This window comes from Camelina sativa, chromosome 14 (genome assembly GCF_000633955.1).
Source record: "Camelina sativa cultivar DH55 chromosome 14, Cs, whole genome shotgun sequence".
NCBI lineage: Eukaryota > Viridiplantae > Streptophyta > Magnoliopsida > Brassicales > Brassicaceae > Camelina > Camelina sativa.
The window spans coordinates 21,507,270-21,520,815 of record NC_025698.1 but is presented as its reverse complement, the minus strand read 5'-3'; the positions used below and the strand labels follow the sequence as shown (position 1 = coordinate 21,520,815).

At 30.6% G+C, this 13,546-nt stretch overlaps 1 protein-coding gene across 1 annotated transcript; it reads left to right on the top strand.

Annotated features, from left to right (window-relative positions):
* Positions 2,207–4,624, top strand: LOC104742121 (protein LIKE COV 2). Its single transcript, XM_010463090.1, has 7 exons — positions 2,207–2,409; positions 2,885–2,937; positions 3,032–3,141; positions 3,465–3,632; positions 3,912–4,009; positions 4,118–4,244; positions 4,340–4,624. The coding sequence occupies exons 1-7, from the start codon at positions 2,293–2,295 to the stop codon at positions 4,450–4,452; spliced, it is 786 nt and encodes a 261-aa protein (XP_010461392.1). The 5' UTR covers positions 2,207–2,292; the 3' UTR covers positions 4,453–4,624.

Below are 13,546 nucleotides of genomic sequence, written 5' to 3'. Positions count from 1 at the left end.
TTTTTTTTTTTTTTTTTTTTTTTTATGAAAATGGTGTAAAACCCTGTACATATAATATTGAGATAACAATGTATGGTCGAGTGTCATAAAAATCATTTAATTTTAGTCATTTTAATTTTTCATTGTTGACAACATGACTTTTTTATTTTTGTTAAAGCAATATATAAAGTTTTTACAAAGTAACTTCATCATTATTGCAAAATAAAACTGATGGTCCGGTCACACAATTTAAAAATATAGCTTTAACAATTCATTGTTAAATACACATTAATGTTTTTGTTCCCTTTTTAGAATAAAATTTACAGAAATCTAAATATTTTTGAACTTCACATATATTGTTAATACAAAATTTTCATATATATATATATATATATATATATTGTATATAATAGGAGAGTCCTCTCTCCATCAAGCCTATCCACCTAAGCATCACTACTTTTTTTACATTAAAATAATCATTTAGTGAATATTTATGTTACTTACAAATTATAATTAATACAAGTTTAAATATATATAACAACGAATTATGTAAAATAAATAAAATATTAAAATAGTAAAACTACTATTATTATTTTTCACCTTAAAGTAAAATTAAAATATTCATTTAGTGCATACTTACGTTAATTATAATTAATAGAATCTTTAAATAAATAAAAATGAATTAAGTAAAATAATGAAACATTAAAATATTAAAAAACACTTTAATTTTTTTTAGTAATAATATAATTTAATCTTTAAAATAAAAATTAAAAAATCATCATACTTTAAATTTTAAATGTGTTAATGAGTTTTGAAAGAGAAGTAAATTTAACTGCATAGTAAAATTTATGTAATTTGTATTTATAAAGATTTAAACAGGAAAAATTAAATTTAAAGGTTAACATTACTAGATAACAATTTTTCTTATTAAATTTCACTTTAAGAAAAGTAAAATTAAACTAAATTCAACTTAAATTTATGTTTAAGACGAATATATTTTAAGGGTCACATCTTATCTTCTGAATTTCTGTAATAAAAATTTGAAAATTTTAAAAAATTATCATCCATGTTATAAAAAAAAAATCAGTGATCATATTACTCATAAGTTCTACAACAAAATATACAAAAAAAAAAGAAATGTACGCCGCTAAAAAAATGATTATTGTGTAACATATCTCAAGAGAAATAGCTATTTTTAAGTGGAACTACAATTTTATAACATGAGAAAAAAGAAAAAAAAATTGATGTTTCATAAATTAAATCAAATACTATTAACCCAAAAAATTGAGTACTATAAGATAGTAGTTAAAGAGAAAATAATTATGATATGTCTTGAAAATTAATTTACATCACACTATTATATGTGAGCCTGTAGAAAGTGAAAAGAAAGTAGATGTAAAGTGGCAACGAGTGCATCGTTGAAATTTATGAAATAATTGGTAAAAAATGTTTAAAAATAAATTACTAAAGCTTGAAAAGATAATCCATATGACTAGTGTATATTAAAAGTAGATGTAGTATATACTGAATGAGATTGGTTTGCGTAGTTTTTATATCTAGTAGCGTTGTCACTTACTGGTAGAATTTTTTGGTAGCTTAAGGGCTGAATGAAGTTTGAATGACCTAAGTGGTATACGTTATGATCTATATTGCAGAAAACTGATAGAGATTCCTTTGAGGAAAAAGTGTTAAATTTTTTTTTTTTTTTTTGTGTGTTAAAAATATTTACTTTTATTTAAGAATATTTTCATCAAAAAAGTGGGAAAAAATCCTATAAATAAAAATTTGTTTTCTAAATTTACCCTCAACTTAGTAAAATAAAGATCAGCAGTATAAAATCAAGTTTTAATGAAATATAAATTTTACGTATTTCAAAAAGTTTTACGATCACATTCAATATTGTTTTAATAATTATTTTTTCGCTAATAATTTATTAATTTTTAAATTACACATAAAATTAGATTTACGTCGCTAAAAATTTCAGTATAATTATTTATCATAATTTAAAAAACTTAAAAGCTACAACCGAGTGTTAATATTGGAGTTAAATTAGATTTGGTGAAGTTAATTTTGTATTTTTTAAATGAGTTCAGTGTTAAAAAACTTGAAAAAATGATAATTGAACGGCGTTGATTTTGTCTGTTAGAGATAGATGACGTGTTGCACTTACAATCGTTGGATCTTATGATCAAAAGTATGGCTTACGTAAAGGTCATTCCTCGAGAGTGGACTAAGACCCAAAAGATCCGCTAAAGGTCAAAGTCAAAATTATAAACCAGACGGACCAATTCCAACCGCCTCTCGCCGGAGAAAATGGCGGAAGACAAAGAAGCTACGACGAGTTCGCTTAGTCAAGGCCTCACTCCTCACCAAGACCCCGAAGATGCTCCCAAGTCTCCTCCCAACTCTCCTAATTCTTCTACTCGCAAGGTACTACTGTTCGTTCTCTTCCGCGAGACCTCTCCCGATTTTGTCGACGCCCAATGTTTCTATTGCTCACTCGTTACTTCGATTTTGCTGCTCCTCTTGAAGCTAATCTTATATATGTCACTGATGATGATTTTAGTTGAAAAAAATTTGAAGATCGTTGCGAAATAATGACCGGCTGCGATGTGATTTTTTTTGGATAAATCCTCTAAAATTGACGTTTCTTGATAGCAATCTAACTATCTTATTGTCAATTTTGTGATTTCGTTGAGAAATTTGTAGGGTTCTTCTAGTGGTTGAAATTGACATTTATAAGTGTGAGATCCTTGTTGACCAACAAANAAAAAAAAAAAAAAAAAAAAAAAAAATAAGTGTGAGATCCTTAGGGAGGTTAAGCTGATTACTCTTATCTGTTTGTGCTTTACACATGAAGACTTTTCTAATTTGCTTGTGTTCTCTTTTGTATGTGAACGAACAGGCTTGCTATGGGGTTCTACAGAGTTGGGTGTCCAAGAAGTTTATGACTGGATTGTAAATCATTCTTTACTTACCACAGATTTTGTTTTCTCATAGTAACATCTTACAGTCACTCCAACTGTGTTTTTATATTGGGTGTGTGTGGCAGTGTCGTCCTCTTTCCTGTTGCTGTTACATTCCTCATCACTTGGTGGTTTATCCAGTTCGTTGATGGTTTCTTCAGTCCGATTTACGAGAACCTTGGTGTTGACATTTTTGGTAAGACTGAAAACAGCTTATTATGTATGATTACTCTGCCTTAGGGGACTGCGTTCAACTTTTCTCTGACATTTACGGTAATGTTATGTTCTTTATTGAAGCTGGAAAACAGAGAATATTTTTTGATGTAGAAAGATCGTATACGTTATATATAGTCTTAAGATATCGAAGAAGATTAGGAGGATTATATATAAGCTGGGTGTACTTCTATAGTTTTACTGAGCATTTCATTTAATCTCTCTTAAGTTTTCTTAAAGTTTAAGACTTAAAATATCAGACAATAATATCTATTCTATCTTGTAATTTGTTCTCGTCTGTTGCAGGACTTGGGTTCATTACATCTGTACTTTTCACTTTCTTTGTTGGAATATTTGCTTCTTCGTGGCTGGGTTCTACGGTTTTCTGGCTCGGGGAGCAGTTTATAAGGCGCATGCCCTTTGTGAAGCACATATATTCAGCTTCTAAACAAATTAGTACTGCAATTTCACCTGGTAAATATGTATATTATAAACATATGTATGTAGGCTGTTTTTATCTCGACACTAGTTAGGTTTCTCTCGTATCCAAATATCTCTGGTCAGTTCGTCCACTTTTCTCCAAATCTGTGCAAGAAAAAACGTAAAGATGCTCCTCTTTTTTTCGTCTAGCAAAAATGCAAGCCTGTGTTCATGTGGTTTATGGCACAATGATTTGAATGCACAAGTAATTGTATGCTGCTATGTAGTCTGCCTTTCTGGTATCCTTTGATAACCTTTGATTTTTTGTTCCAGACCAGAATACTACCGCCTTTAAAGAGGTAGCAATCATCCGTCATCCACGTATTGGTGAATACGCATTTGGATTTATCACATCATCGGTGACACTTCAGGTTAGTTATTCAGCAAAAAAAAAAATGGTGAAACCCAAGTAAGCAAAATCACCTGAGGAACATTAAGCAGCATCGAGATGGTTTACTGGGCTTTTTTTTTGGTAACAGACGGACCGCGGAGAAGAGGAGTTGTGTAGTGTGTATGTGCCAACAAATCATCTGTACATAGGAGACGTATTTCTGGTGAGTAGCGAAGAAATCATAAGGCCAAACTTATCAATCCGAGAAGGAATAGGTCAGTCTTGAGCTGTTTACGTTTCATCTTCTGAATACATACTTTTTTTTTGTTATAAGAAAGATCAGATTTATAGTGCTGTTTTGATGGAACAGAGATCATAGTATCTGTTGGGATGACGATGCCGCAAGTGATATCTCATGTAGACAGGACAACGAGTAGAACTCCTCACCAACACAGTCTTAGGATTCCCCTCAACAGACTTTAGGTAATAGCCGCGTATGGCCTCTCGACCTTGTAAAGATATACTTTACGTGTTGTGCTCATTCTGGAGTTATTATAAATTTCAAATTAATATTACATACTTTAAAACAAACATGTATGGATTTACCATTCAAATTCCATCCCATATATCCTAGTTGCACTTCTTTTTTTGCTAATTTTATAGCAGATGTGTGCTCGGTGACATCAAAGAATATTGGCTAGGAAGGGGTTTGAACCGGTAAGAGAGTTGACAGTACAGTATTTTAGAAGTAATATAAGAAAAAAATGAAAGAAAGAATGGTAGTACCATTATGTAACTGTTAGAGGGACTCTAATACAAATAAATGGTCTCTAATACAATACATTAGTCTTAATTGATAAAATTATAACTACCATAGTTGTTTAGAGAAAATGAATAAGGGCATTTCCAATGGTTACCCTCTCATATGTCTCCTCAAGATGATGTAATAACAATTATATTCTCTTTTAGTTATCTATTATTCATTTTTAATAACAATTTTCATTTCTAAATTTGCAAATTTTATCCACTTATGTTACTTTTAAGGAATCCTATTAACGTTGCTACACAACACGATCGCGTACCAAACTCTCAGTGAGATGGCAACTGGCAAGTGAGTGATAATATATGATCATATAGTCTTTCATTCTGTACCCTCTAGACATAAGAAATTGTTGCCTGAAATGCCAAACAGCAATATGTTGGTAAGTTGATCGGAGTGGAGTGAAGAGATACCATCGATGTGGTGGTTAATTTCACTCAAGATTTTATCTTAGAAACAACAAGAAAGTTGGAACGAAAATATGAAGCTGGGTTTTGGGTTTGTCACAAACGAACATTAAGCAAGTAAATAGCATAAATAAAGCGTAAATCACATGTAGTAATGAATAGAAACTAGAAGTTGGACATTTTGGGGATGTGTTGAAAAGAGTTTGGTTTTTCTTTAAATCTCTTGTTATTGAACATGAAATTTATGTAAAATCATATACAATCTTTTGCTGTTCAATCAGCTCCACCTTATAGAAAATGAGAGCCTTTGGGAAAAATAACCTTTTTTCAGACTGTTAGTGCTATAAAAATATTTACATTTTTATTTTTTTTATTTTTTTTTTGTGGTGTTTTATTATAAGAAGGTGCTATTTTTTTTTTTAGGTCTTTTCATAATTTTTTAATCGGCTTTTTGAGGTATAATTTTTGAATTATTAGCAATTTTAAATAGTATCTAGATTTTTTTTGTTTGTATGTAAAATATTCCAGAAAGAAGAAGCATTAGGCCGAGCTATATTCATTCAATCATTACTTTATAATATTTTATATCAAATGTATAGTTATGTAAGATGTCATATTTTTTTTAAAAATAGAGTTTTTATAAAATGATTTTAAGAGACTTCTTTAGTCTTTACTCACATTTTTAGAAAGGTGTATTATTAGATGAAAGATTTTAGAAGAGTTTGGTAGATTTTAATAGTGTTTTCCTTAAGTCTGCCAGTTGGATACGTGTGAAAGATGATGATTGGTTAGGACACTAGGCACTTATCGTGAAATCCCCAAGGCATGTGGGAGCCTCATGATCCATCTTTTTAATAAAGTCTTATATTAGCTGTAATATTCCTATTAATTTAATTTCACGACCTTCATAATTTATTTCAGCTATTTTAGTGTATCTCTTTTTTTTAATCCTGTTTCGAGGAAAGGCTCAGTTTCTTTCCTCCCAAGACAAAGCAAAAGCCCTTAATTACATAAACTTCACCTAAAGCAAAAACATTTTAGCTTAACATCTGATCTGCGACCGAAACATATTGGTGATTAAATAGAACGTTCTGTTAATTAAAGATAGTTTTTCGTATTGTCTTACACTTTGTTAAAAGAGCTTTAAAATGGTGGAATGAATAAAGTCATTGTCACTTGATGGCAAAAACAAACGTTTATCTTATAACATTGACCCACAATACTAACCCTTCAACATTAAACTTAAACAAATGTATATCAATTTCCCAAAAAAGATGGAAAAATAATAAAGATCTAGATGAAATCCTATTGGCTTTCACTCCCAAATGAAAAATAAAATAAAAAATGTGGAACCTCTTCAATACTTTGTTGGAATGCAGAATAAGAAGAGATCAGCTTTAAAGAATAAATGTGAATTCCGAAGTACTCATACGTGAGAAGGACGCTATCTTCTATGTGGATCATCAGCAGCATTAATACTAATGAAGATACTGAGATGGTGGCGATGTATTCATGTAGTGAGGAGAATGACTCGTGGACTTAAGGTAATGGATCAAGTTCATAAAGACTTGGATCTCGCAGGCGATCCTTAAAGCACCGTCGTATGAGTGACCAAACTCTTCTTCGGATAACCGGAGGAGATTTTCAAACAATGGATGGGTCAACAAATCAGCATCCATCTCTAACTTGCATTGCGTATCTCTGTCGTTTCCGACGTAGACTCGGACTCGTCCTTCTTCCGGTAATGTCTCTCTTTGGGAGAAGCTCTTGGCTCCGCAACATAGTAGCTTCTTCACCACGCATTTCATCTTCTTTTTGTTTTGAGTTCGAATAATTTGTCTTTTGAGGTTTTTGAAGTTGTGAGGCTTTGTAATGTTTATGGAGAAACTGGTGGTGATATTTATAAGACTTTAGAGTTTAAGAAGTGAAGAGGAAGGAAGGTCAGGGGAAGGAGACAATGTAAAGCCGCGGAGAATTGGTTCATTTGTAGGGCCAAGTTTAAAACCCTTAATCGTATGTCCTTAACCTCATATTTGATTATTAGCTATATTGTTTCTTCTCAATAGTAAAACTTCTATTGTTGCCAAAAACGAAAAAAAAAAAATTAAATCACCCAAAGGCATAAATTAATCAAGGTGATTTGCATTTTTACCACCCGATTAGCCTTCTCAATGCATGTGACACATGACACCATTTTGAATGGTCAAATTGAGCGATTTAGTAATTTTTTTGTGTTGGAGAAAAATCAATCTCTTACCTAAAACCTACATGACAGTTCATTCTTAAGTAAAAACTACTAAGCCACTGCCATTTGATTTATGTATCGTAATATCATATTAGAGTTTAAGAACCTAGCTAAAATAATAATCATTAAAATGAATTGTAGCATTACGAGCCATATAACCAAAAAATCCATGAGATATTTCAGATCTCCGACTCTAGTTTTAGGTTCGTATAGATTTAAGGGGTCATATACATGCTAAGACCATTAAGTCTGGTTTGTTTCTTACACCAAACTTACAAAATTATTATTAAAACTCAGAATATGGTGTATCTCTGTTTTATAGCAGTGGAAGGTCAGATAAATACTGTGATAACATTATTTAATCAGTGGATAATTTAGTGGCAAATTTGGCACATAGAGCCACTCAACATGTAATATTTTGATAAACATTGAATCTATCCATGCACATATCTGTTTTATTGCAACAAAAGGTGACAAAATTACTGTGATAACATTATTAAATTTATAACTTGGCCATCAATCTTATAATCGATATAATTAGTAGCAAATTCTGTTGTTGCCATCATTAGCGAAAACGATTGCCATTATTGTCGTTTAGCTACAAAGCCCCAAAAATAAATCATTGCCAAATAGCAATAATTTAGTATTTGGTAACTTTTTTTTGTACGTATAAATCAAACGGTGGCTGTGGCCAATTTAAATTGTCACCGACTTTTCATCTAAACTGAAAACATATTTTCTTGTAGTTACGTAAGTCTGGAAAATGTGTTTCGAAATACTTTCGCTAGATATGTGAAAGTTTTGATGTAATATCTCAAGATTATAATCACATGCCATATCGATACAAATGACATAGAAGCGTTTATCAGTTCATGTAGATGATCACATATGTTATCTATCATAATTATCAAGTCACAGTTGATTAGCTCATCAGTTAAGCATCCTACGCGCATGCAACCATTATTGGCCGTAGCTATCGATCTAACTTGTATGTCGCGGACGTTTGTTTAATAAAATTTTAGATATGTTTATTGAACATTTTCTTAAGTTCAAACTTCTAACCTTTGTTCTAATGAATTATATGGTCATATATATATATATATTGTTACGATTTTTTTTTTTTTTTTTACATGTTTGTGATGCATGTATATTACATGTTTGTGATTTTATTTTGATGATTAGAAAACGTATATTTCCGAGCTGTATAACAAAAGCCAAGTATATAAATATGGAGCCGACGAATTTGGTTTTCGATGTACGAACATTTCTTCCTCATATACCAAATATTTGCCAATTAATAAAGTATTTTCTTAAACAAAAATAAATATATAAAAGTTACTACAGTAAAACCTCTATAAATTAATAATGTTGGGACTAAGACATTTTATTAATTTATTGTGATATTAATTTATCTATAAATTAATAATTATTATTTTATAGTATAAATTAATAATTATTATTTTATAGTGTAAATTAATAATTATTAATTTATAATGTAAATTAATAATTATTAATTTATAGATATATTTTTAATTGTTTATTTTTTAAAAAATTATGAATTGGAACAACTATAGCAAAATAAGATTAAACTTTCGGATGTTATAAATTTTATGGTTTAGGAATTGAACTTGTAATATTTAGAAAGCACTATTTACAATAAATTACAAATATTATAGACAAATTGACTTATACACATGAGACACATAAATTCAAATCTATGAATAATAATATCAATTCTCCTATTTTAATAATCTGTCAAATTATCAAATTGTAAATGATGCATATCTAAAAATTAAAACTTTAAATTTAATTATTTGTATGACATGTTATAAAATATTTTAGAGATATCATTATAAGTTGAAAATACAACATTACAATNGGAGCCGACGAATTTGGTTTTCGATGTACGAACATTTCTTCCTCATATACCAAATATTTGCCAATTAATAAAGTATTTTCTTAAACAAAAATAAATATATAAAAGTTACTACAGTAAAACCTCTATAAATTAATAATGTTGGGACTAAGACATTTTATTAATTTATTGTGATATTAATTTATCTATAAATTAATAATTATTATTTTATAGTGTAAATTAATAATTATTAATTTATAGATATATTTTTAATTGTTTATTTTTTAAAAAATTATGAATTGGAACAACTATAGCAAAATAAGATTAAACTTTCGGATGTTATAAATTTTATGGTTTAGGAATTGAACTTGTAATATTTAGAAAGCACTATTTACAATAAATTACAAATATTATAGACAAATTGACTTATACACATGAGACACATAAATTCAAATCTATGAATAATAATATCAATTCTCCTATTTTAATAATCTGTCAAATTATCAAATTGTAAATGATGCATATCTAAAAATTAAAACTTTAAATTTAATTATTTGTATGACATGTTATAAAATATTTTAGAGATATCATTATAGGTTGAAAATACAACATTACAATTGTTCTATAGAATTGAGCTTTAGGAGAAACATACACTATTATATCAGTATATATATATATATATATATAATTTTACATAATTATTAATTTATGATATTATTGGGACCATATTTTATAAGGAGATTTCGAAAAAATTATTATCTTATTATCTTATCGAATATTGTTAATTTTTACACTGGCCCGACTTGGGACCAGCAAAATTTATTTATTTATAGTGTTTATTAATTTATAAAGTATTAATTTATAGAGGTTTTACTGTACTATTATCTTCCGGCTTAAATGTCTCTGAGATATATATATATATATATATATATATATATACATCTAAGTGCATATTTTAGTAATGACTAATGACATAACCTTTACTTTTAACAGAAATAAAAACTTTTCAACATCTGATTCTTTCTTTTTCTTTTCACTAGTATTTAAAAATCTAGAAGAGATACATATTTATAAATAAATTATTTTCTTTATACTTAGATAAACACTTCTAATCTTTTCCAAGATGCATGAAATATATTCATTTCTAAAGAAACAACATAAAATGATTAATTATTTCTATTATTCAGTATTATTCTATTGACTGTGTAGATAACGAAATAATGCACATAATTTGATTGTGAAATCTGCAAGCATATGCTGATAGGATTATTACTCTCACAATATACAGTAAAACTTTTGTGAATTAACAACGTCGAAATTATGATATTTTATTAATTTATAGAATGATTAATTTATTTTTATAAAAATTGAATTAAAAAATATTTTGAGAACATAAAAATATATCTATTTATCGAATAAAGATTTATAGAAATTATACTGTGTATATAATTTTTGATGATATTGACTAATATATTGACGTAGTGGTTAAGCCCTGAATGATCAGAAACGTAAACACTTTCTAAAATTTAAATGAATTGACTATTTTGAGAGAAAGACAATGGTGTGGCATCATAATCTTCATTGCTTGATCCTTCCCTCAAATCAAAGTCAAGACGACTAAAAGCAACAAAGTGTAAAGGTGTTGTTGGATAAGGAAGTCAAGGTGGAACCGCGTCTAAAACATTATTCTTCATTGAATATGTATTGTTTTCATTGCGTTCAAACTACATATAATTGATATTATGGCATTTACAATTGTTTAGTCTTCGTTGCAACCTTAAAAATACAGTTTGCATTAAATGGAATAGCGAGCCGGTGTCAGAAACCAATCACCGGTCCCATGTGCTTCTATGCCGATTTCAGTTAAATTATAGTTTATGCTTTTGGTTTTTCATTATGTTCAAATTATTAAAATGCTGTAGTTGGACCGCTTACTGTTTTATTTCAATTGAATCCTATTTTTTTTTCTTTTTTTTTTTCAACCAAACATTAATCTAAAAAATAACTCCAAAATTAGTTGCCCAAACCGAAAGATAAGACTTTACAAAAAAAATCTCAGAAAATAAAAAACGCGAAGAACAAGCCAAACAATTCACCCATATATTTGACGTCCGTGGGATCCTTGACAGCTGGAAGGATGGAAAGGATAGTCGAAGAACGTTGAAATCGTCCAAGAGGTTGGAGAAAGCGGGCCATTCATCAAGAGACTGCACCATCGCCACTAATTCTACACAATCCGTCTCGAAGCTCTGACAGTTAACTCCGCCGACAGTAAGGAATCCATCGCCCAAATCAATGCCTGAAGCTCCGAATGTAGAGGGGAAGGACTGCGACGTTGACTCCGTGCTCCCAGTAGTTGCGTGGTATCCTCCCCATTACAAAACCACCAACCCAAACCTACAAAAAGATCTGATGCCTTCCAAGAACCATCAACCTGACAACGGGGGGATGGATCCCCAATCTCCGCAGGCAGGGGATATAGGGCAGCCAAATAGAAAAACTTAGCCTCTTCCCATAACAATTTATCATTGTCCGCCTGATTAATAACCTCGCTTGGTTCTGCCTCACAGCCTTGAAAAACTTTTTTATTCCTATCTTTCCAAATCGACCAAACAATCCATGGTAGGGAAAGACATATACTCGGGGCGTCCGCCTGGGATGACACCCGCCAAAATATAAAGTCTAGATTCGTGTATATGGAACTAGAAGGAAAATCCCCAGAAGTAAAGTCAACGGAAGATAAATCCCAGATCCGACGAGAATGAGAACACTCAAATAGGACGTGATTGATAGTCTCCACCTCCGAATCACATCGTTTACATAGGGTATCGCACCGAACCCCCCCAATGGATCCTATTTTTTTTTCGACAATTTTAATTGAATAACACAAATAAATTAAGTTTAAGAAACTTATATATATATATATATATATATATATATAACACAGATTCAATTCATATTTTACGTATTAAATTATCTGTTTTAATGTAAATGTGAGATTAAAATTAGAGAAAAAAATAAAACTGCAAATTCAATCAAAATTTAGTATTAATTTTTTTTTACATCTAATTGAATCAATTGGTGGAATGTCACTTTACTTTTGAGTTGCAGCTGCTTTCTCTTTATAAATTTGGTCGCTCACTTTTTCGGGCCGAGATCAATAAGTAGTTCGGGCCAAGATCAATAAGTAGAAGTGATATCTTGTGTTTTAATGTAGTTTCAGAGTTTAATTCTTCATTGTTTTGTGCATATTCATGAGTATTTAGGTTGTTTAGGTTGTATTTTGCATCAAATTTGTTATCTCAGATGTTGGAGTAGAGATGTATAAGAAAAGTGTGCTTTAAAGCCAAATAAATCAATAATTAGCAGTATAATGGAAGACACACATTTGGATGCACACAAGATGATTGATGATTCGGAACCAGTTTGCAGTCCCTCAAAGATCGACTCGTATGAAGACCTTTTCTTGGAATTTAGCTCCAGAATTCTTCATCTAAGTTATTGGAAATTGAGTAAGCTTTGCAATGGAGGTGATTTCAGGCCAATCAGATGTGCGTGTAAAGAAGTATACCTGTTTGAGTGAACGTATATACAGCCAGAGTGAAGACAGGAGCCACATGCGGCCAAGACCACCGGCCAAACCATGGTCGTGGGAGACCATCGAGCACCACCATCGGCTAAAAGCCAACCGATTGAACTCACTTGGACCACGAACAGGAGCTACCAGCGGCCAAGAGCATCGACCAAGTGATGGCCGATTGAAGCCATCGGTCAAAGCCAGCGGCCAAACCACGGCCGATTGAACTCTCAACGATGAGAACAGGAGCCATCAGCGGCCACCACCATCGACCAGAAGCTGGCCGGGTCACACTTATTTTGATTTTTCTCCAGGTTTGACCCAGTTTGTTTTGGGTTGACCCGGGTTCCCTTCTATTTTCCTATAAATACTCTAACCCTATTAAAGGGAGACTTATCTTTGGTTTATCTTTTGTTTAGCAGCCTTTTAGGGTTCTTAAGCTCTCTTACTCTTGGTTTGTGGATTGATTGAGTAATTCTAATTTTTTAATAGCAATTTCTTTTTCAAATATCTTAATCTATAATCTCTTATTATGATTTCACAAAGATCAAACTCTTTCCTTTGGGTGATTATGATGATGAGTGAGTAGATCATTAGAACTTTCGGCTTGGTAGATTAGGGAGATAGATGATTGATCTTTGATGTTTAAGGCTTATTTATGTGTTTCCTATCT

Coding starts and splice junctions, on each gene's coding strand:
- LOC104742121 (XM_010463090.1), top strand. CDS start 2,293: ATGGCGGAAGACAAAGAAGCTACGACGAGTTCGCTTAGTCAAGGCCTC. Junction 2,938..3,031: donor AAGAAGTTTATGACTGGATT/GTAAATCATTCT, acceptor TGTGTGTGGCAG/TGTCGTCCTCTTTCCTGTTG. Junction 3,633..3,911: donor TAGTACTGCAATTTCACCTG/GTAAATATGTAT, acceptor TTTTTGTTCCAG/ACCAGAATACTACCGCCTTT.